Genomic DNA, 23,981 nt, shown 5'->3' with positions numbered 1-23,981 from the left:
TTGATCCTGTAAACATAAAAAAAATATTCCTCAGAAACAGATAGTAAATTGTCCCCAAACCAGTTCCAAACAAATATCATATTTTTCAACTTTTATATAGAAACTTACACTACAGTCTCATGAAGAGTCAACTTGGGGGAGTACATTCAAAATAAATGAGAAGGTTGAAAGCATGCTAATAATGTCAATTTGGGGTGACCCTTACAATATCTCACTGCCAAAGAATCAGCATTCATAAAAGGTTAAGTTCTTTGAGAAGTTACAAGCCCAATACCCCAAAATTGAAGCATGCATAATCATTAGTTGCTTAGGAAATTCTTGGCAAACGTGTGTACATAAGAACAAAGATACATCTGTGAACAAAAAGCGTAAGGAACACTTTCTGCAAAACCCTAAATACTATTTCCATCCTAGAATATAGACATTTACAAGTAATTCTGCCAGTAACCAGTAGTAATTTTAGTACAATGTTTGTTTCCAAGTACTTGAAAGCACCTACTCTTGTGTAATGGACTAGGAATAGTAACTACCATCTTTACCCTGTCTACAGCAATTACTTTTTTTTTGTTTCTTGAAGCTAGAAAAATGAGGCACAGACTTGATGGAAAGAGAGTAAATTTTTCTAAATTCTTCTACTTTCAGCATATGGTTTAGTTTCAGTTTTCTCCAAGCTAGAACAATATGCTTTACAGGAGACAAGATGATGAATGCTTAATTTTGGGTTCAGTTAAAACAAACAACTTTCTCTAAAAGCACATGCTTTGTTTCAAAGTGACATTTGTTAAAAGCCTCAGTGTCCGTATTATATTACATCACTGCAGGTCAGCTATCATGACTGACATGGTGACACAGGACAATGAAAGAAGGCAGATTTCCCTTAACCCTCGCACGCCACATCTCCTCTGTGCTCTGAACACACCACAGACTTCAGGTTCCTTTTCCACTGCTTCTAAACCTCTTTGCAACAATAAAGACAGACTACAAACTTCAGATATGTAGGGATTGTTACTTACTGAGAAAGAAAAAGAAAAGAAAACAAAACCCAAACACCCCCAAGACTAACCCAATACGAATAGACCAAAGAAGTATTTACTGTGGTGCACACACCAAGAAACAGTATTTCACGCTGTCTGGCACAGGCATGCTTTCTGATGTGGACCTGCCAAAATCCACCATCGTTCTCTCACACCAAGACGCTCAGTTCAAGCCCCACGTGGGTCTCAGTGAGGCTCTGAAGTGCCATGTCCCCTGCTTACAAAACACCAGCACATTTTACAGGGAAAGGCAGGTTTAAAAAACAACCTTGTTATTTCTGTGATGAATGTTCCTATGTACTGCTGGGCTTCAGTAAATTTACATTTTAGCATTGCCATTCACCTTTAAAAAATATTGATGGAGGTCAAAGCTGTTTATGTTTTCAGGGCTGAGGTTAGGTGGCCAAGTCTACATTTAGGCTTCTAACGAAAAGGCAGGAGAGCATCTCACCTTGCTAGGTTACAGGTGTGCAACACTTCCTAACAGCCAGCTTTAATGAGGACTTGAGCTGAGGAACTGCCACAGCACTTCCAGACAAGTTGCACACAAACTCCAGAGAAGGCTAAACCCACAAGAGTTTATCAAGGACTGGTGTCTCCTTGGGAGGCCATAAATGGACTCCACATGGAAGGCTGAGCACATACATGATTGAAAAGACAACAAAACAATGCCCCACCAGCCTGTCTGAGGGAGTTCAGTAACACACAGCTCCTACCTGGTCCTGTCCAAACCCAGCCTTTCTTCTGGCAGCCAACATGCTAGCTCTGTCTTCCTCCCCAACCCCTTTCAAAGGGGCTTAAATCTTAGCAACTCCTATATGAAAACCACGCGGGCTGCCTGACCCCACTGCAGTAATTAGCCCTTGCTTGGTCTCTGTGGGACCTGCAGACCCCACTGCAACAGTAGATTGCTGGAGACAAACCCCTAGTCTTCACTTGGCAGTTTTAGTGGCAGGATTGTGTGGAGGCGAGAGGGTGGGAGAAGGGAGCCAAAAATGATTTTCAAGTATAGTCACAACATCGATAAAAGCCTTAGCATGGATTTAGTCACACTGGAATTAAATTTGTTGTAGCTCATGTCTCTGGCAGGGGTGCTCTGCTAGCGCAGTTGCAAGCAGTTAGCCACAATCACCAAAATGCTGCTAGTGTGCACCATTAGTGGGTTCTCTGGCCACAGGGAATTGTTTCTGTAACATCTAAGACCAGGTTCTGCTCCATGATTGGGGATTTGAATAGAGACACAGACATTTTGTATCAATAAATAGGTGCTAATAAAGTTATCTGGCCTTGATTACTGAATTTGATGAAGAATGCCTGCTAATTTGTGCTGCAGACATTGAAGAGGTTACTGTCTCCACCTGCTTGTTCTCTGATTCTTTTGGCAGCTGAGCAAGAGGACACCTTTCAGTCATCTCAGGTCACACCCAGGGATTTTAGTTTGCAGAGATAAATATCTAAGGCTGTGAGATATTTTAGCTGAAGTGCTACAGGTTTACTGCTGCAAGTCTCCTATAGCGCTTCCAGTGAGAATCGCCAGGCTGTAGGAACTCACCAGGTATCTATTTATCTAGATGTTTATATGAACCTGATCTCCTCAGCAATGAAGCATGACATGCATTCACATGTAACATGGTATCACCTCCAGAGTGGTGGCAACAAGCACTTATGTTCATCTATTTACTAGAAATAGTGTAAACTATGTAGAGATAGGAATTTATGGGCTCCTATACAGAGGCTGAGCGAGAAGGCTTTGAGAAGGAACAGATACGGATCAGAAGCAGGCAGCAGGACATCTGCAAGCTAAACTCTCGCTGTTCCTACAGGCCTCGCGCTGTAGCAGCGATTGCAGGCTGCCCACTGCTCTGGTAGCCCACGCTCCCTCCCAGCCCGCGCAGGAGGAGGCTGAAGCCAGCTGCTGGCAAAACCCCACGCTCCCTTCCAAACCCTCTGCTTGTGCCCCTGGGGGGAGACGCTCCCTGAATGCAGCACTCGGTGACAACCTGCCTCAGAGGAATCGTGACAGCAGTGTTTTGATTTCAGCCTTCTAAAGTGAATGAGTGATAGGAAGATTTTCAGTTCTACCAGACAGACATATGTTCTTACTTCTATCAGTCTTTTGCTTATCGGGGTTATATAATCTGTTTGTGTAGGAACAGGGCATTTGATAATTACCTGCTTTTCCAATACTGTGAAGCAGTGGTTAAAAAAAAGAAAAAAAAAAAAGAAAAAAGATTGCTTCAGAGGCAAGCTCAATTTCACAAGCAAATTTTTCACAAGCAATTCTTTTCCTTCACTTATGACAGCCACTGGCAGTGCTCAAAAGCTGCAAGGAGAAAGCTTCCTGTGATGACAGTGCCTCAACATACTGGGTTGCTTCGATCTCATTTACTCAAGTAATACAATTTCAGTTTATACCAACTAAGAATCTATTTCTCCAATTGACTAGAAACTGCTGACAGAAAAAAAATAGTGAAAACTCTGCAACTTAATCCTCACTTCCCTTACGTTTTCCAACCAACTCTAATGAAGAAATCACAAACATCCTTCAAATTTGTGAAGTACTGCAACAAAGATGAGTCCGCAAAATTCTAATCATGTTTTAAATGTCCTGAAGATTGTGTCCAGGGTCTCTCTTTATCATTCCCCATGCATTGTGATAATCGTAAAGGACCTTACTCCTACTCTGCATCCAGGCAGGTGAAGGGGTAGTGTCGAATGCCGCATCACCTGCTTACAGCGGGATGTGATAAAGAAGGAATTTGGACTTTGTACCTTTCCGGTTTAAAGTCAAATCACTAATGCTTCCTGTGCAGGAGGCTGGTAGGTGACAAATTTAATGGGAAATGATTAAGTAAAAGCAAAGAGTGTTGATAAGGGATTTATTCTTCTTCAAGGCTTTTGATAATCTGTTTTCAGAAAATAATACAATCTTTCAGGAATTTATACACATCTTCAGCCTCCGTCAAGGCTGCTGCAGAATTTCCTGTTTTTGTGTTCTCAGAACTGCTAAACTGCTGAAGTTGCCAGTAAAGACCTGGGTGTGTTATCCAGAAGAGGTGGAGTCTATAGCAAATCCAGATTCTTCACTGATATCCTCAAATGAGTATACAGAAGTTAGAGCTATTCCCTCTCTAACCTCACAAATGGAGTAACTTCCCGCAGCCACAACTCATCTGTGCATTAACCCTGCCTGTTTATCTCCTGTTGTGCTATCTTTTCTGTGTATGAAACCATGGATTCTGTTACATAAGTTGCCTCAAAGCCAGCTGTAAACATTTACATAGAAAAAGGTGTTAAGGTACACTTAAACCATGCTCTGTGCCCATGTGCAGAGCTAGCAGTGTGAAACACACAGACCTGGAAGCAGCTTTGTACTCCCTCTGATGTTAGGTCCTGCTCTCAGCGTGAGCAGACCGTAGCCAAAGAATCTCGTACGCACAAGGGGCGAGATCCTAATCACATTCCCGACTGGAAAGCTGCTCCAGCTTAGCGCCAGGCTGAGGGTAGATACAGGCCTGGCATGGTCAAAAGGGAGAAAGTCTGTACTTTCTAGATACTCTCAGAGGTGTTTATTGCTCTGCAAACCTCCCTGGGAATGCAAATACAGTGTGATTGATGGACGCGCACAATTCAACAGAACAAATGCTTTCGGTAGACAAGCGGCCCAACAGGAACCGCCGAAGATCCTATTATGCAGGAACGAGAGTGTAATTACGATATTTTTGGGCATATTTTCTGCAGGAGCTGGGACCAGCAGAAGCCCCCCGGCTGCCCCCCACTTTGGCCGGGGCAGGAGCGGGAGGCGGAGGAGGCTGAGGGACACTGCAGAGGGGTGGTGGGGCTCTGAGGTGTGGTGCCCGAAAACAAACCTGCGCTGCTCTGGCACCAGCATTAAAGGCACGCTGCACCCCCACAGGTCGCATGCAGCGAGGTCTCTCTCTGTGACCTGCAAAGCGATTCCTTACACTTCAGAGCCGTTCTGTGGCTGCCAACAGGCCCCGTCCCAGCACTCCCGCCAGAGAAAAGGCAGGAGGGGTCACGGCAGCCATCACAAACCTTCTGTCCCCGAGCACAGACATGGGCCAGGCCCATCCTTGGCGCTGCCTCAGTTTCCCTCCTCCCTAAAATGTGGGGGGAAGTGTGCCAACTCTGCCAGTCCCCCTCCCCGCCCTGGGGACGGGGACATGCGACCTTGGGCCAGGTGGTCAGCTGGATGTGGAGACAGACCTGGCCGCCTGGTTATGGGAACAGACCTGGCCATGGAGACAGAGCTGGTTAAGATGACAGGCCTGGCCATGGAGACAGGCCTGGCCATGGAGACAGACAGGCCTGGCCATGGAGACAGGCCTGGCCTCACTACAGCCGCCCCAGCCACAGCTCCAGCGGGGCCCCCTCAGAGCTGCCCCTCAGCCACGCACAAGACAACCACTGGACGGGGCAGGCCACAAACCACCTGGCTTTGGTGGTTTGTTTCTTTTTTTTTAGGCAAGGGTCTGTAAACAATGCTTACACCAAGTAAATAATAGCTGATAAAGTGCAATTACCTGTTTTGTGTGTGCTGGTAATTAGCTGCTGATTATGTGCAGAATTAATGGGCGGACTGTTTAATGCCGGAAATCACATTGTTCTACTCAGGCTGCGCACTGTAACAGTCAGTGCAGGGCAGTTGTGCCAGGAGTTATCTATAAAAACCTTCCTGAAGTGCAGTGAAGTTAAACATCTGGACAGCTTCCAGAGAAGAACAATTGAGCTCAGACAGACTTTCATGGGAGATAATTGGCTTTTGGGACACAAAAACCTGCGGCACCCAACCTGCCGTGGAGCTGCTTGCTTCTCCCGGCCTCGACGGCGAGCTTGGCTCACGGAGGGCTCATCCCGGAGACGTGGGACACTGCGGCAGAGCCACGAACCTCTCCCAGGAATGTGAGCGGGAGAATAAACATCTGTCCGTTTACACAGAAAGTAGCAATTTCAATCTATTCCCTGAATTTTTATATTTATGAGATTGCATTTGCTTCTTAAAATTCTTCCAAAATGCCTCCATGAAACACACCTTAAGATCCCTGAAGCAGCCTGATCTGCTTCAGTTCCCCTCAAAAGATCCTATGCATAAAACCAGAGCTTATTTGTTGACAACAGAGTCTAAATGCAATGTATTGCTTTGGCTGCTCTTTCCCTTTGTCTTGGATTGCAGCCTCTTCCAAAGCTTTGATTTCCAAATGACTTGCTAAGCTTTACCGGGCCTGAACATAAAAGCTGTACTTTTATGTTTCTTATATGGCTGTGGAATGCGGAAGCTCAACTTAACTGTGGATGCATCTCCTAAGACCTTTCTTCCTCTTGGGGCTCCATGTGTTGCTGCGTTATGAGAAGGCTGACTCGCGTCTTCAAAGCTTGTGTTGTTCCTGTTATCAGAGAGGAATCAAACAAAACAGGGAGTTTCTACGTGGGAGGCAGTGCCAACACTAACCGTTATTTCATCTGCAATAATAGCTCAGTGGCATAAGGGGCATCCACAGCCAAACTTACTGTTTTTCTTGTTTTTCTGCCAAGAGGATTTCCTGATTCCTGAAATTAGCCCCATTGCCAAGTGATACGGCCGAATCACGTGGTCAGCGGTCCTAATTGCCTCGGGAATACAGAATTCAATCAACGCGGACCTGCTCCTAAAGCGCGGACTAAGGAAGAGTTGTTCTCTCCTGCAGAAGGCCTGATCTGTCCATAATATAATGTTAATATCTACGCTGTCTGTAATATAATAATATATATACAGTCTGTAATATAGTTAATTAGCGAGAGCATATTTTTATTTGAAAATTGCTTAAATACTATTCTAATACAGAGGCAATTACAGCAGTATGAAGTCAGCAAATAGCATGATAGCTTATTCCTCTTTTCTGATAACACTCACTATGCTGACATCTGGCACTTTCATACCAGCATGTAACCATGGTGTTTGTCTCACTGTATGTAGCTTTATATGCATTGATTTAATTAAAGCTGTATACTCTTGTCATGTAGACAAAGCTGAAGACTTTTTTGTGGAGCAAAGCAGGATATAACAAGCCCGATTCTCTCATGCTACCATAAATGGGGATGCACAGAAGTCACCGGTCCTACACAGATGTAGAAGTAGGTCGTTACGAATCAGGTTCGAAATCTGTAAGCAGTCTTGATTGATATCACTTTATATGGCATCAAAGGCCCATTGTGCTCGGGAGGAGAACAGAAAGTACTATTATAACTAAAGGACCTTTTGTCTGTGCTCTCTGCGCATAGAACCAGCAGCAAGTTTTGGTTGTCTGCCGCAAGTCACACGTTTGCAGAGGCCAGTGCAAAAATACCACCTACCTACAACGGCTCATATGGAGAAACAAGGCTCTTTTACCTGTCTTTTATGACTAGTTAGAAATGCAATTCTGCCGATTTTACAGAATTCTCACTTGATTTCCAGTTACAATCTTCACTCAAATAAAGAACGAACGACAGCTATTCACACTACAGGCAGTGCCTTTATGTGTTGATTTATGCCTTAATGTCACATCAATCATCAGAAAACAGGGATGTAAACAGCAAACTTTAAGAGTAAAGCAGCAAATGATTTTTTTGTGAAAGGATAAGTATTTGTTTATTTAATCATAAGGAGGTCAAAATATACAGTACTGTATCATTCAGATGCTAGTGTAGATTAAAACGTCAGGCCCACGGTTCCCCGTCCAGGTTAGCTCAGGGTTGAATAAAGCACAGAAAACTTAATTTTCTGTAAAATTTATTAACTACGGTTATTACAGGAGTCTTGTGAAGCAGGGAGGTGCCTGGACAGCCTTGATTTTGGTTTTTATTAGGATTAATTCCAGGTATGGATATAAACAAATATCTGACGAAAGAACTAAGTTTCCTATCATCTGCAACACATTAATAACAGGATTGTAGGTACAGCCTGGGAGTTAGGACTGCGGGGGACGCGGGTGCCCCCTTGTGTTCCTATTAGAATCTTAAATAGCTTTTAATTTGTTATCCCGCCTCACCAAGACGAGAGAGAACTTGTCTCAATCATGTAAAGCCTTTGCATTTTAGCGTTTTAATTTACATTAATAACCAATATGAAGCATAACTTTATAACCACTGATTCTATTACACTGCAGCCTTCTTCCTAATCTCAGCTCTACTGAAAACCACAAAAGGTGACTTGGTTGTTTTTACATTAAGTATAACATTTATCAAAGGAGATTTTTTTTTTCCTGGCTGCTTTAAAGCTCTCTAAAGCTGAGGATTTGTTGCTCATGCCTTGCTGCACAAACTGCATTCCTTTGTCACATGCATTTTTTTCTGCCATTTATTTAATTCACTGCCACTTTCTTACCTTACATACACTACCCTCTATAGACTTAAAATCATCCACATGACCTTTCTTTAAATATACTACACATCGCTTGATGATCTTTAGAGTTGCTTTCTAACATCTAATGAACAAACCCTGTAAATGATATACCTTAAATGATACACCAATGTTTGCTTTAGCCGCAGGCATTTGATGACAGCCATGTAAAGGAAAAGAATGATTCATCTCTACTGCAAGGGAGCTCACAGAGAGCGGCTGAGCCTTCAGCAGCCACGTGTATTCATTACTTGGATTTCCCAGCAGGTAGGATAGACACTGGATCTGTTTGCACTTCCGCATCAGACATCCTTTTGGAGCCCTGTGGAATAAGATACAGAAATTTATGAAGAATTTCAAATATTTCAGAACAGTTGAGGCTAGGATTATGTGTTAGAGTTTTGCTAGCAGCTATTTTCTACCCATTTCACCTCTCTGCTTTTCTTAATTTGCCTTTTATTTCATCTGCGTAAGTATACGAGTACCATCTGCATTGTGAGAACCCCAGAAAGCTGCTGCCTGCGACTTTGCCTAAATGTATTGATTATTTTAGTATAATTTTCCCAGTCAGCATGGAAAACTATTGTCTTTAGAAACTGGACTAATGTACCAGAGACAACCTGCTGTGTACTTGCAGTATTGTAATTTTGGCATAACTTTCTCTAAAATTTCCCTGGCCTGAACGGTTCACCGAAACCACGCTAAGAGTCCTTCAAGCATGATTAATAGTGTATTATAGCCAGCCTTGGTCTGCTCTAAGTTAAAGGAACATTAAATACTTTCATGCATGACAGGTATTTGACAATGTTAGAGTGATAAAGCTTTTTACACTACAAATATAATTCTGGGTTTGGAACCAGTTCAAGACACTAATCCGGCTTAGATGAAGGAAACACACAGATCTAGCTAGATCAACTATATTTTTGACCAGTAACTGATAAAAACTTGGCTATAGTTTAAGATGCGTTGACCTAATTTTACTGGCCTTGAAGCCATCGAGACGTCAGAACACGACGGCAAGCTGGATCCACAAGCACTGTTTCAGAGGTCACTGTTAAGACTGCGTCGGATGCCAGTCCCGTTTGTAGCCAGATGCCTAACCCATGACATGCTAAACAGCAAAGCAGCATGACAAAGCCAAAGGTGAGCGCTGTGTGCTGTCCCTGCAGTAGAACTGTGCAGAATGATATGCCACTTGTCCTTTCACACAGTACGGTCTCACGCTGGAAACCTGACTCATCACTTCGGGTCACCATAGGACTGTTCTGTGTCTGACCGGGAGAGTGAAACATCTCAACTTCCTCATCCCTTTCAGGGAAGTAAAAACAGTGGGGCTTTTATACTGATTAGGTTCCACCTCGCTGATATTCTTTTAATGTTTCACCTTTGAAAATCTACGTATAAAAAAGAGCAGCCAAAAATCACAATGGACTAAAAGAATTCCCTGTCTTAAACTCACCGTAATCTTGTGCAGCTCAACCAGCTGCAATGGTTTGCTTCTGCTTACGCCGAGGTTGAGTTTGAAAGACACTCTAGAACAGAGTAACTTTTTTTTGGTCGCTTATACATAGCGGCAAACAGAACAGACATAAAAAAATGTCATGGGTTCTAATATCCATCAAACAATACCAAACGAGCTAGTCATTCCAAATGTATCCAGCAAGCCTGAAAACCGACACATCAGTGAAAAGATTTCCCACATTACAAGAGCAATGGAGTCTGTCAGCTGTAGCTGTGCCTGTCTGATGCATGAAGATATTAAGCCATTTCTAGGCTGATCTCAGAAACAAGATGATACTATTTGCCATTCTTCCTACACAAATGGGTGGAGGGAGGAGTCGAGGAGGGGGAGCTCATTTGAGATAATCCCCATTTTGACTCATTTAGCACATTTGCTGAAGCGTCATACGTTATTTGCTTACCCTACAGTCTCCCTTGCTGCACCCATTTTCAAGGTGGTTGCTGATTAAAGCAGGAAGCTTTGGGGCTGATGGTTCTCGTTCAACTGGAATTTCCAAGCCCAGTCTGAAATAAAGAACTTTGTTCCTGCCCTTTTAACAGACGAATTCCAGCTCTGCCCTCAGATTCAGAAGCACCGGTACCACCGGCTCACGTCTCGCCCTCAGTCACTTTGCCTGACCCTTCCAGTGCAGTGGAAGTTGCATTTGTGACAGCTAAGCTGCAAGATATTATTTTGGGCAGAGCACTTTAAAGTGCACACACAGGAATGCCATGCTGTCGGAGTATATTTTTTTTCCAGTTTGTGCTCAGGAGAAGTTTGTGTCCGTGTACCAGATACTCTGATCAGAATAGGTCAGAATAGTTTCCGCATGCTAAGCACTCCCAGCTTCTGACAACTTCAGTATGAGTTATTCCAGCTCAGAAAACAATGTCATTAATCTTCTGGTTTGGTGGTGGGTTTTTTTCTTTCTTTCTCTTTCTTTCTTTCTAATCTAATCTTTCTAAGACTCACTAAATACCTTTGCATTTTACATAGATTATAAATTCATCTCTTTTACCATAGGAACAGCCACCAGACCTTATCGTCTGTGCTAAAACCGCGGAGCTGGGCCGTAACGCTGTTTGCTTGCATAAGTGGCTCCATTTCTGTCCAAAGTTTCAGTATTTGTTCTCCCAACTGGGAGCAGATGCTTGAACTGAAGTGTTCTCATCAGCTGCATTCCTGCACTATGACATCCTCTCGCTCAGTGCCCTTTCCCAGAGGAATCGATGGATTCAGGAGGGAGTGGTGTTAAAATAGCTGCTATTGAAATAGCTCAGCAGAATTTAGGAGGAGCTTGCTGGGCACAGATTACATGAGCAAGTAGGGCCTGCTGGATCCCCTCTTTAATATCTCCTGCTTCCATTTTATCAGCATAAAGCTTAATATTTCTGCTGAGCTGTTACCAGACATTCGAGCTGGTATCTTGAAAGGGAAATTCTGGCATTGGTTTGCGTGTGATCTAATACTTTTAGATTAATGATTATGCATTCCTGGGACTTAGTATGATCACCTAGGAGACGTGTAGATTAATTTTCAGAGGCGTTGCAGAACTAGGTTTCTTAGGTGCGGGTAATCTTCATGGGGATATTCAAAAAAAGGTAGTCATTTTCTGTGAGATATTTTCTATACACAGACCTCATTGTTGTGGGTTTGTTTTCCTTCCCAGTTCAAAAGCACAATAAACTGACCAAATCAGCTATACTGCTGTCAAAAGGTTCACTTTTTTTTTTAAGTTCCATCTTTTGTTAATGGGAGAGGGAAGCTATAGGGATACTATTGGCTGCTGTAATTGCAACGGAAGATAAGGGACCGTACGGCCAAACTGCCTGGCATGCTACTCGAGCAAGCAAAAATATCTCGCAGAACCTCTCTACTTCCTCTACCTTTATTCTGGATTTTTTTCCCCCAAATAATCTTTTTACCTCTTCACAATCTACTCTCTTGATCAAAAAGGTTTTTCTTGCCCTTTGAATCTGAGACACCTTTCCTGCCTCTCTCTGTGTCTTTCATGAACTTGCACTTGAAAGCACGTTTCCTCGCTAGCTTGCACTTCCTCTATCTCCCTTTCTGGAATAATTCTAAATTTGTATCTATTGTTACGCTCTCTGAACAATTTTTGGATACAGCTTGGATGAATGACACCATAGAAAATAAAGTGCAGTTGTCACCAGACAAATCCTCTCACACAGTGGCTACAGTGCGAATTTTGACAAAGGAGGGCTGCCACTGTTTCATTTCAAGAAATCTCCAGACCAGAAAAATAAATCTCAATTATCTCCGGAAATAAGAGGTAGTTAACATTTGCCCCATTTCTAGATAACCTATGCCAGTAAAACGTGGCTGCCTTCCTCCCCTCCGGTTGACGTAAGAGATCTGTTACCATCATCTGAGTGGTTCAAGTAACAGAACTCCCGATTTCACTGCGGGGGGTTGCCAAGACCCAGAGCAGGATACGACACCCGCACAGCACACTTGGCAGCGTGGCTCACACGTTACACACGTGCACCGATGTGCACAATGGAAATTTCACACAGAATTTGGAGGCAAAGGGAGCGAGGAAAGAAAAGCGCACGTGAGCGTGCGTGATGACTTCGATCAGTACTATTCACTGATACACGTAAACCAATACCCTGGCTCTTTCACATTGTGCTAAGCAAAAAGATTTCTCCTCTTGACTTCGCTGGGAGCCAAGATGAGTGGGAGCCAACGCACGTTAGTAGTTACTCCAGGACTTCCTTGCTCCATTGAAACTACAGGAAAATCCCATTGGTTCACGGTGGAGCAGGATTTTACCCCAGAACAATGGGGTGAAACAGAAAGCAGAAGTGGCTGAACTGTTGCTAATCAATATTGCAGAAAGTTATTTTTCTTTTGTTCTTAATTCCCCTTATAATATGTAAGTATTTTGGTAATGCAAATTGCCGTCTGAAGGGTACACAGTAATTCTGTGAAATGCGTGCAAATTAAACACTACTGATCATGTGGAAAAACATCTGCCTCTGAATGAGTCACACTGGTCTGCATGGCAGCCTGACTTTATAACCCAGCGTCCTAACAGGGTGAATTTCCAAACCTACGTTACCGTTTCAATCTATAGTGCTTGACTTTTTCTTCTTCCAGACCTGGAGATTGCCTAGCTCTTTTGCTTTCCTGACAGCCTTAGAAGTAAGGTGGGGAGGAATTAAAAAAACCCAAAACCTGTATGTGTCTCAGGGGAGCCAGGTTCTCTACGAATCACTGCAGGTAACATAAATCTGTTTAGGTTCTCTGCATCACTTGAAATTTGTGATGAAGCTCAGCTTACGCACAGGGTTTCCGAAAGATGCTAAAAATGACCCCATGGCTCCGTGGATTCATCGCTGTTGTGACAGTGTGATGAAAAAGAAGCAAACTGCATCCTTGCCATGTCCGTACAAAAACCAATGGACATCTGCCCCTTGCTGAGGCTCGAGAGGCAGTCCCAGGTCCAGCCTGTGCTTTTGTTTCTACATTGGCCCCTGAACATGGACAAGGGGAACAAAAAGTTTCCATCTGTATAAGACTCCGAGGAACCAGTGGTTGCATCAGTAACACCAAGTCTCATAGAAACCCTGATTTTTAGTACACCGAGTTCTTTCAGTTCTACATTTCAGGTTTCAGTGAAGGGGGCATAGCAAATTTAGGGTAAAATTTAACAAAATAAAGCAGGAAGAAAAAACACCACGTGTATTTTTTGTGTGTGTGTGCTTTAACTAGTCTATAACCGATGGCTAACACGCGGCGCTTATCTTGTGAGCACTGTGCTGGTTCCCACCCACCCAGTGATCTACCTCGATTTTTACCTTGCAGGGCTTTCCCGCGTGCCGGGCTGTCCCAGCCGCGCCGAGGCAGCCCCGGATCGCCACCATGGCGGGAGGTTACTCTGGTAAAGACGCACTGCCTCCACTTTTCCTAAATAAACACACCGTAATTTGTAGGTGGTTCCGTACCTGTTACAGGAACGGTTGAGTCATCCCCGTAGCCAAGGCATGAACCTCTGAGACAGGGGTGTGGGAACAATTACAGCTCTCCCGTAGGAAACCCGTACCCGCCTGTGAATCAGTACCCCGAGGCCCAAGTTTTCTCCCCTTTGCCCAAAAACTTGCTGTCGCTTGGCCTTTGTCCTGCAAGCTGCTCGTGACGTTGCGCTCCATCCGAGCGCAAATCCCAGATCGTTAACGGTTTGCAGGCTGGGTACTTACATCAGCTGAAAAACGACTGAAAAGATAATATCAAGTTAACGTACAAGGCCCTTAAAAAACCCTCCAAGTGACTGCCTCTTCTCTGTCTTCTTGAAGGAGGGTTCCTTTGAAGCGTCTCCCCCGTTGTGGATGGAGTCGGTCTCGGCTGCCGGCTGCTCCCTGGAGTCTGGCTGCTCCCTGGCTTCCTGCTTGCTGCCTTTCTGCTTGCTCAGCTCCGCCGCGGGCTTCTTGGCTTTTGAACTCTCTTTGCTCTTTTGGCCCACAGGTTCACTTTCAGCTGGGACAAGTGGCCTCTCTGTGGAGTTTAACGTCTAAAGCAGTTTCAAACAATGGTTATTTTTAGTGCGAAATGTAAACATTTTGGAAGGCGATCCATAAATATATTAAAAAATGAAAGGCCACCTGGCAGGGAGAAATCCTGCTGTCCAACAGGTTTTCATTTACAGAGATTGGGACGGACTCCTGCGGCCTCGACTTAGGGAAGGACTCCCAGGGAGCCGATAGAATTACTTGCACGAGCAAAGACTGCGAGATGAAGCCATCCCTGCACAGACTTGCTTTGTTTACAGCTACGTCTGTGCTGAAGCTGTTTTAGGAGGCAGAGAACACGCATGGCAAGATGCGGAGTCATGAGCATGTGCTCCCAACTGAGACTCCCCCGGCTTTTGGGTCCCAGGCTGTGAAAGCACCCAAGAAGCGCAAGGCAAAGATTTGGGAGAGAAAAGAAGTAAAAGACACCGTATAAAGCACAGGACAAAACCAACTCCGCTATAAAACCGCAACGCTGCGCCAAAAGTTTAACAACGGAAGGTTTGGCTATGGAAGGCCACAGCATCATAGAAAATTTCTCGTACAAGTGCAAACAAAGAGAGAGCAAATATTCCAAAGACAAACACAATGACAGAGCACCTATTTATAGTAAAGGAAAAGATTCTGAAACTCAGAGATGTATGGGATATGTTTGAAATTCACAGGAGAAAAATCAGATCTGGCAAACAAAGGCTAAGGCAATGAAACTGTCGCCGTTTCCAGATGACTAGGTCTGCTTTTGCTGGGAGATCTGTTTGCAAATGAGATTTTCTTTTTTCTTATGCAAAAAAAAAAAAAAAAAAAAAGATTTTGCCTTATTTATTAGCATAATAATTAAAATAACACACAAATTTGCTATGTTGAAAAGCTGGAAATCTTACATCTGCCCTCAGGGCACAGCCCAGAGCTTAATGCTGTGTAATTTTTCCAACTTTGGGGATTTTACCATAAATCTTGAAATATTTGGTGTTCTAAAGGCCTAGGGTTATACACTTACATGACAAGCTTAGCTTTCATTAAAAAAAAAAAAAATAAATACATTTTTAGACATCATGATTTCAGAGAAAAACCTGAAAGCAGAAACTCTAAAGAAACCAAATGCAAATACAGCTCTCATATCTATTTTAAAAAAACCCCTCAAGCCACTCTGATTTTGGGGAAACAAGAATAAGAGGGGGTAGCAATACTACCACTGACCTTTTTCACTTGATTCACCTTTCTTCCCCACTTAATCTTAAAAAATCCCCACATTTCAATTACAGAACCTGCAACCATTTAATTCATTCAGTCTTGACCAGTTAGCTTAAGTCCTCAACAAAATACATGCTTGTATTTAACCATTTCCTTTTCCAAAGGACAGACTTTGAATCATCATCATAGAACGGCCTGGGTTGGAAAGGACCTTAAAGATCATTTGCTTACGTCTGGATTTGTCTGCTTTTAGACTTAAAAAATTCGGTCACGACGCTAGTCTTTGCTCTAGTTCTGCAGGAGATGCGCAAAGACAGCACAGCACGTGAAACCCGGATGCGCAGGGGATCGGTAGCCCCCCGCACCACCGGCCGGCACCGTCTGACCATCAATAGTTTATGAAAGCAAATTCTATACCCTCAGAGCACCGAGAACCGTCGTCGGGGGCTGCGCGGACGGAGAGAGACCCGTCTGGATGCAGCGCTGAGCGCCCCAGTGCTGCAGGAGTTCTCCTGGCACAAGGATGAGCTGAGCTTCACAAACCCAAATTTAATTCTGCCTCTTCCCTTCTGACTCATTGTAGCTCTCAGACGGGAGGGAAGCTCTCAGTCGCCGAACCCGTCGGTTAGTTTGACAAAATCCTTTTATTCTTACTTGCCTTAGCTCGCTTTTGAAATGTTCCTCTTTGGTACGGCTGCACACGTGCACGTTCAATTCAGAAATAACCACAGCGCCCAGAATACAGCTACGAGACTGGGTACGTCTGCGTTCAAAGGTGCCAGAACAACTCCTAACCCTTATTAGCACCCTCTGAAATCTGTGGGTTTATTCCGTGGGAGTAAAATTAGAGTCGAGTCGTGCCCACCACACGTGTTTGTGTAGGTGCCGGAGAGTTACAGTGCTGCAGCCAAATCTGAACTGGATGCAACGGGACTATTTCTGTGAGCAGGTTTGGGCCTTTGATGTTAGTCAAACAAAACACTTAAAAAAAAATTAATAATACATTTTCCAGGCAAAATAAGAAAAAAAAAATCCAATCAGATAATCTCTTTGAGGTGTTTCATATTAACCTTGAAAGGCAGGAAATTGGCATATTTTATATTGATGGGAGCAGCTCAGGAAATACAAAGTGAAGCCTATGAATAATGAAACATGTTAATGTTTCTTATTCTAAAGGGTGATCTGCACCTGACAGATTGCTTTTACTCTCTCAACAGTGCCACTGGAAAGGAAAAAAAAAAAAAAAAAAAAGAGATTAAGAGGATAGTATTTTTCCCCATCACGTTACAGGAGCCCTTACTCCAAGGCTGCTTTTTAAGCACAAAAGGCAGACCCCTAAATTTCCGCAGGTTTTGGATCCGTGTTGTAATGCATTTCTGTAGCATACAGAATGGCAGTGATGAAAAGCGAAGAAGAATCGCAGCATTCCAGAGATGCGACAGCGTAATTTAAGGAGATCATTTCACAGAAATTCTAAAAAAGGAAAAAGTCAACAGCAGATACAGCCTTCCTTGAGCTCTTCTGTGTAATAAAACTGCTCATGTACACCAGCGCAAGCGAGAGAAGGAGGAAGACTCATCAACTGATTTTTAAAAAAATGGAAGGAAACTGGCTGCCAATTAAAATAATAAAATAATAAAAAGCAGATCCAGGACTGTAACTTTTAGTGGCTTACCCAGATCATTTCACAGAGGCTGTTGTATGAAATAAGGAATAAATGTCACTAGACAAGACCTTCTGTATTTGGATGCTTTTAGAGAAATAATTCGTAAAGACTAATCTTATAGGACATCATGAAAATAGGAAGAGTGAGAAAATAATTTTACTACTAATCAAAAAAGGAAATAAAACAGGAAATTCTGAACGGTCAGTTTTCAATACAACCTCAGTTTTGCTCGCAGGTTAAAGGAAACCCTATGGCTGTACACAGAACCTGTGTTTTATCTCTCGTTACGGAATGTAATTATTCTGGATATCTTGACTTGCAACAGATGAGGGTTTGACTCTCAGAAAAGGTAACAGCATTTGTATTTCTAATGACAATGTGATCTTTCCGAAGCATTTTTAAAGCCATAAAGAATATAATGTAAAGGTCACATCCAAAGTTTTGGTTTAGCTTTTATGAACATAGAATGAAAGAAACAAAAAGAATGAGAAAAATATTTTCATGGCTTTTGTTAAATTGCAGTGAACAGTTTTCATTCTCACTTTCATTTCTCTTCTATAGAGTTTCCACCTAAATGATCCTTTCCTCAGCAGACAAGTAAATCAACAAAGTAAAAATTATTCTAGCTGTGTGTATTTAGTTTCACTGCCTAAGCCAGGGTACATGCGGAAAGTAAAATAATAGCGAGAGAGATGGGAATAAAATTGAACATAAACCCCCTAATTATTTCAAGAAAAGGAACACACCTGGAAAAAAGCGGTTTTTTTTAATCTGGTAGTGACCCTTTAAAATCTTGTTTAGTAGTATGACTAGGTAAAATAAATAGACAAGTAAAGAAATATGTAAATATATGAAGCTCAGCGAGCACATAGTGCTTATCTTTCAGTGGTTTTTACATTTCAGAAGCTAGAGTTGTATGGAAGTAGGTGACAACAGCCCATCACCAAAAGATGAAAAAATCCAGGCACTTACTTGGTGACGGGGGTTTGGGCCATTTACCTCTTCTGAACTGGCTGTCCCTCCATCACCCTTGACTGACTAAAATAACAAAAGGTTACAGGACTTCTAACTGGGTTCCTGTTTGAGGCGTAAATTCAAGATGAAAACACACATGTATCAAAAAACGCACGGTTTGACGTAAGGATTCTCTTTACAACACTAAACCAAACCCAGACATTTCAGCCGCTCTGCCACCATTTTTGACGTACCCCGTCTCCGAGGCAGAGCTCTGCTGGCTCGTGATGCGCAGCGATTGTCTCTTGCAAGTCAATTTTCCCATTAAGGGCTGAGGAACGCGAGGGAGGTCTCAGCGGGCCAGCGATCGCATCGGCCAGTAAACAAGACAGTTTGCCAGGAAAGAGCTTTTGCTTGCTTTTTGGAGACAAATCTGTCTTACAAGATCTAGTGGGACTTCCTTTCTATTTAACCATCATACTAAGTGCACGGCCCGTGAATAATTAAAACCCACTCAGCTTTATAGATATATTTTGATATTTTATCATCAGCACCCAGTTTTCCCAATTGTTGCTTTCCAGTTTATGCCTTCTCTCTCTGTACATCCCAGTAACGGCCCTTCTTGGTGCCCGCTCGTCCGTCCCCGCCGGACGACCAGAGCAGAGCCTGAGGCTGTAGCTCAGGTCATTCAGAGCAGACCTGGACTCTGAAACGTGGTTTTCAGGTACGATCCCCTCTTTCTATCTAGAATTAAAAATGAGGAAAAAAACCCTGTTTGACAAAACTAGCTCAATAAGTAAATATGACAAGATTTAGATTAAGGTTTAGTTACAATTAGTAATATAAAATAAACAAAAAGAATAGTATGCACATTTTCATTAAAAAGCGTGTTAGAGGGTTCGACGTGGTATTCTCCTGAGTACCGTATAAGCCACAGAGCTTAGCAGTAAAGCATAAAATAAACTCCAGAATTTCAAAGTGCCCAAATTTAAATGTCATTTTTCATTGCATGAGTTCAATGAAAACAATGAAAGGATGTGACTTTTGTTCTAAAGATAGATCAGGCGGATTTGTGGTTTTCTGCAGCTTGTAGATTTGTTACTTGAAGCACACCAGTATCAGCCTGATCCTACGCATGGTGTTATTGCAAGGACCTCGTTCAGTCTCCGACTTCCCTATAAAACCACAGAAAATCAATATGTAGCAGCAGCCTGATAGAAAACTAACTCTACGATAATTCATTACTTGTCATAAACTGGGGGGGGGGGGGGGGGGGGGGAATCTCTTTCTGGAACATGCCGCTGCTCAGTCTCTTGCACGTTTATGCTCGCGACTCTTATCTGTGGAAGAGGTTGCAGAAATGGAGGGGAGGAAGCACAGTGTGGTCTGTCTGAACATTACAGGATAGAAATTCAGTCCAGAGTGTATGAAGATGTATTGTGATAAGATCTACTTCGCATTTCTATTTCAGTATGTCTTTAAAAAAAAATTAAAAAAATCATGCTATAACAGCAACCACGTTGTTACCCTTTCCCCCCCAAAAAAAAAACAAAAGAAAAAGCAAACAGAAAAAACCCCAAACCCCTGCTTTAGCCAACCTTTAATAATCCAGCTCTCTTTTTTTCTGTTTTAAACCAGAATATAAATAACAGTGTAAAGACCTTGAGGTCTTTGCCTAGACAAAGTTCCCTCTCGCCTTCAGTGAGATGTGTACGTAACGATCACGAGGATTTCTCTAGAGCACTGCTGACCTCTTCTCCTTGCCTATGGTCACTGAGGATTGCTGCTGCTGAAATCTTCCTGAAGGGGTTTTCTGCTTTCTGCGGCAATACGGGCACACCAGCATAGCTTTAAGTGGAGGAGGGTGGGGACAGGCAATAGACTTCCTACATTTTCATGAATAGTGAAGAAAAATTAAGGTGGGACAACATAAAATAGTTATTGTTGATTCCAAATGCTATTTATTACATAAAAGCTTATTTATGCAGGGAAGTAGACCAGCATAGACACTGCAGACAATTTGGAAATAATCCTTTTGTTATTCCAGAAAGATAAATTCTCCTTGGGAGCATCTTCACTGATCCAGAAATAGGACACGTGATTTGCAGACCATACTCAACGCTATCTCAGACCAGCCGTGCTGCCAGCCAACTTCCCGGCTGAGGACAAAGCCTACAGCCTCAGCTCACAGCTAGTAATTCTACTCATTCTGATTAAAAAAATGCCATTTTACACCCTTCTTATCTCCACAAGATATCTCAAACCAGACAGTTGGAAAGGAGTTCTCTTACCTAGCTTTGCATCTGTTTACATTCTATGGAGAAAAGCAGGGCTTGCAGGGCACACAGCTCCTAAGGGGCCCTCAGACCTGCCCACCTCTGCTCAGCACCTTTACAGGGAGCCTGGGCCCCACCTCAGGTGTAGCCGTTTCTGTCAATACGTTTGCACTGGGGCTGATGTATCCCACCTTGGAAATAATGAGATCGCTATTTGATTTTGATTAATGAGGCATGAGTGACTTTCAACTGGAAGCACAGGATTTCACATTCATGTAGGTGTGGCTTAGATAAAAGAGCAGTGGTATTTCTTCTTCTCTTATTGAATCACAGGGCTTTAAACTACTACATTACATCTTTCTATAATTTCCCAATAGCTTTTACAGCATTAGTTAACACTCTCTCATTTTAACCACAATGATGACTTTCGTGAGCTTTGCAACTGCAAACAGTTCATGACAAACACGCAGGGATATCTGCACTGAGCAAGTCGGCAGGCAGCCTTCGAGATACAGGCTGCCTTTTCCAAAGTCAACTACTCCTAGCTCCCGCAGCGGCCATCCTTGTGGCAACAGTGGCGACTACGGTGCTATGGATCTAAACGTCTACGTGCCATCGGCCTGTGCTTGTGCTCTCTGAGCAGAATACGTCAAAACTGAGGCACGTGGAGAATAACTGACTGGCCTGTCTGAGGCTCACAACAGACTGAAGTAGAATTAAACTTAATTTATGAGTCCCAGTCTTGAATCCTAAGAAGAAAAGGTACCTATTCTTAGGCACCTGGGTGGTCGACCTGTGTAACATAACTGTGAATGTTATCAGGATAGCTTCTGCAGGCAGAAAAGAAACCCAGTAAACAATCATATTAATGTAAAATTAAAAGCCAGTCTCTTTCAGCAGCCAGAGCAATAATCCATCTATTGCCAGAATGGCGACTAAACAATAAAGCGTATCAGTAAACAGGAGCGTGGGTTTTATCAAAGAAGTCCTGCCACGTTCCTTCTGACCGAGAAGCACGGTTTGTTTCAGAGCCCGTGAGTTCCTGTGCTTGGTAAGACCCTGTCTACCAAGAGGTCATGGCCCGCTCCATCTGCGGCGAGGCAGGAGGAGTGCTCCAGGACCTGCATCACCTGGATGGCACCTGGTCTGTACGGGCTCTGATGCCACCTCAAGGCATTTCCCACACCTCCAGGAGCCTCCTGCCCCAGTGTCACCCGTGGGACATGGAACACCACAAGGTACATTTAGGCATTGGCTGAGGTTTGTCCAGATTTGCAAGTGAAAGATGTTGAACAGATGCAACCACATGGAGACATCATTTTACCCCCAGTGCTTCAGGTAAGAGGTGTAAGGACTGAGTTCCTCACGCAGGTAGAAAGCACAAGGGGATGGTCCGATGCCAGCCCCTTCGCTGTGCTCCTCAAACGTACGGCCACGCTGCGGCCAGAGCTGCAGTGTAAACTCTCATACGACTGAGTTAGTTTTAAATGAAGTGGCATTAGTATGAGCAGCAGACTAGTGATGGTAGCATGAGGACTGGGGAGGCTGCAAATGGCAGCCCCCCAAAACGGGCAAATTGCTCTGAGCTCTGCGGTGCCAGGATTACGCTGCTGCCAGGCTGCGAGCTAGCTACTGCAAAGCTGGCTGGGGAATTCCTCCGCTCCATGGCTGTTACTGCGGGGTGGCCAGACCTCAGGAGAAAACTACGGTGGAAATGGACCTTTTCTGAGTGGAAATGATACCTTCTGGAACCCAGGCTGCCAGTAGAGCTCTTCTGAGCAAAAGGGCCCTGTTAGATGTCTCTGCGCAGTGCTCAGCTCGGCCCCACAGCTCTGGAGCTTCTCCCTTTTCCCTGGGAGGAAATCAAGCCTGCATGACGGTGTAAATGGAGAAGCCAACGCTAAAACATTTTGGAGTCTTAAACATTTCATGCGTTTTCAGCACTCACCACTAGTTCAAAAGCCTTACAGAAGCTAGTTGTTTAGTAACGGCTTAAAATCCTTCTGTTTGTCTTAGGAATCAGAAATACTACCTAATGAGAGATTTGACCCGTTGGCACGAAGCTGCGTGGCAGCTACATAGCACGGTAGTGATCCAGTAATCCAAAAGTTATTCAGAGGAAACAGCCTGGGACATACTTCAAGGACAATAAATATGTTAAAATAATCCAGGATCTGTTTGGAAATGAATAGCCAAAAGTAGAGCAGATGAATGCTAAAGGTTTCAGAAAGCTGCAAAACCAGTTGCACAGTTAATACAATTCCGTTCCCCAGGTGGGTACGTGTTTGTCTACATACCAGTTCTGGTTTTCTGGGCCAAAATCCGGATTAAACCCCTGCTCTGGTTAGAACAGCCTTATGTCTACCACTTTTAACACAGCTCTTGTTTTCTTCCACAGTGACTAAGAAGGGTGTGGAGCATAGCTTTATTTTTTAATCGGTGCTATTTTTTTGTGTGGAGAGTGACGTGATGTGAAGGCATGGTTGCCACAGACATCAGTGTTTGACACGCATTGCTCCTGTGTCACCTTCTGCACGCCTACCGTGCGATGGTGACAAGCCTCTACGCAGGATGGCCACAAGTCCTCTCGGACTTAGGAATAAGGCCAAGATTTTCCCAAACTGACTAATTTTGTAAGATCTTATGTGGAATTAAAGGCACGCTGGGTGCACAATTCCTTGGTTGAATTTTAGCTTGGATCCCCAAATACACCAGAGTGGCTAGGTAGTACAGTAACTCTGAAGAACTAAAAGTAAGTGCACCCATCTAACAAACAACTGAAAACAGAAGAAACACCAATCTTTTGGAAATAAAAAATCAGGATTTGGGTTGTTGCGTGTACCGTCTGGGGTCTGACTCACGAATTTGAACCCTTGACAATGTGACTGTTTGGTGCTGTGTGTACCAGCACGTACCTGTGAGCAGACAGTTCAGACAACCTGGGCTATTTATTACATCGTGTGATGGGAAACTACGTTTTTCACATTTTAATGTATAAGCTGCTCTGACACCCGCAGCGTGTAGCTGCCTGAAAATAAACCAGCATTGATTAAAAATAGAAATCTTTCATACACATTTGCAAACCGTGCCAAAATAGATCAATTGCTATATAAATCCTCAAGGCCTGCTACAATTTTAATCAGAGAAGTGTTAGTTCTAGACTTGGATTATTTTCTTTCTTGGCCACTTTTCTAGACTCTTTTGAGGAATCCTGTCTGGCTGTCATCCGTACGCAATTCGTTAGGATAGCTTCGTGCCCGTCACCACAAGATGACACCAGGCGCGTGATCACCTCAGTGCTTTCCTTCTCCCCCCCCAGTTGTCTCTGGGAAGGAGCATTAGATCCTGCTTGGTGCCTTTCTCCACCTAACGTGTGACATCTTTGGAGCAGCAGCGCATCCTTTCACGTGCCGCTTTAGCTCACCTACCATAAGCTGCCAAAGGATCTT

General features: G+C 43.5%; 1 protein-coding gene across 10 annotated transcripts in view; it reads right to left on the bottom strand.

Moving 5' to 3' along the window:
• Nucleotides 1–6,814: 6,814 nt before the first annotated feature.
• BCAS1 (brain enriched myelin associated protein 1) overlaps nt 6,815–23,981 on the bottom strand; it is a 55,403-nt gene continuing 38,236 nt past the window's right edge. For 4 of the 10 annotated variants that reach the window (XM_054845552.1, XM_054845555.1, XM_054845550.1 and 1 more), the window contains 3 exons: nt 18,275–18,340; nt 14,181–14,447; nt 6,815–8,734 (listed from right to left, as the gene is read on the bottom strand). In XM_054845552.1, the coding sequence (XP_054701527.1) occupies nt 8,660–8,734; nt 14,181–14,447; nt 18,275–18,340 (408 nt within the window). In that variant the 3' untranslated portion in view covers nt 6,815–8,659. The remainder of the gene's footprint in view (nt 8,735–14,180; nt 14,448–18,274; nt 18,341–23,981) is intronic. The other 6 variants (XM_054845556.1, XM_054845551.1, XM_054845549.1 and 3 more) reach the window with 2 other exon arrangements.

The sequence above is a fragment of the Grus americana genome, chromosome 17 (genome assembly GCF_028858705.1).
Source record: "Grus americana isolate bGruAme1 chromosome 17, bGruAme1.mat, whole genome shotgun sequence".
NCBI lineage: Eukaryota > Metazoa > Chordata > Aves > Gruiformes > Gruidae > Grus > Grus americana.
Note: the sequence above shows the minus strand (reverse complement) of the source record. Positions and strands in the feature narration are given on the sequence as shown.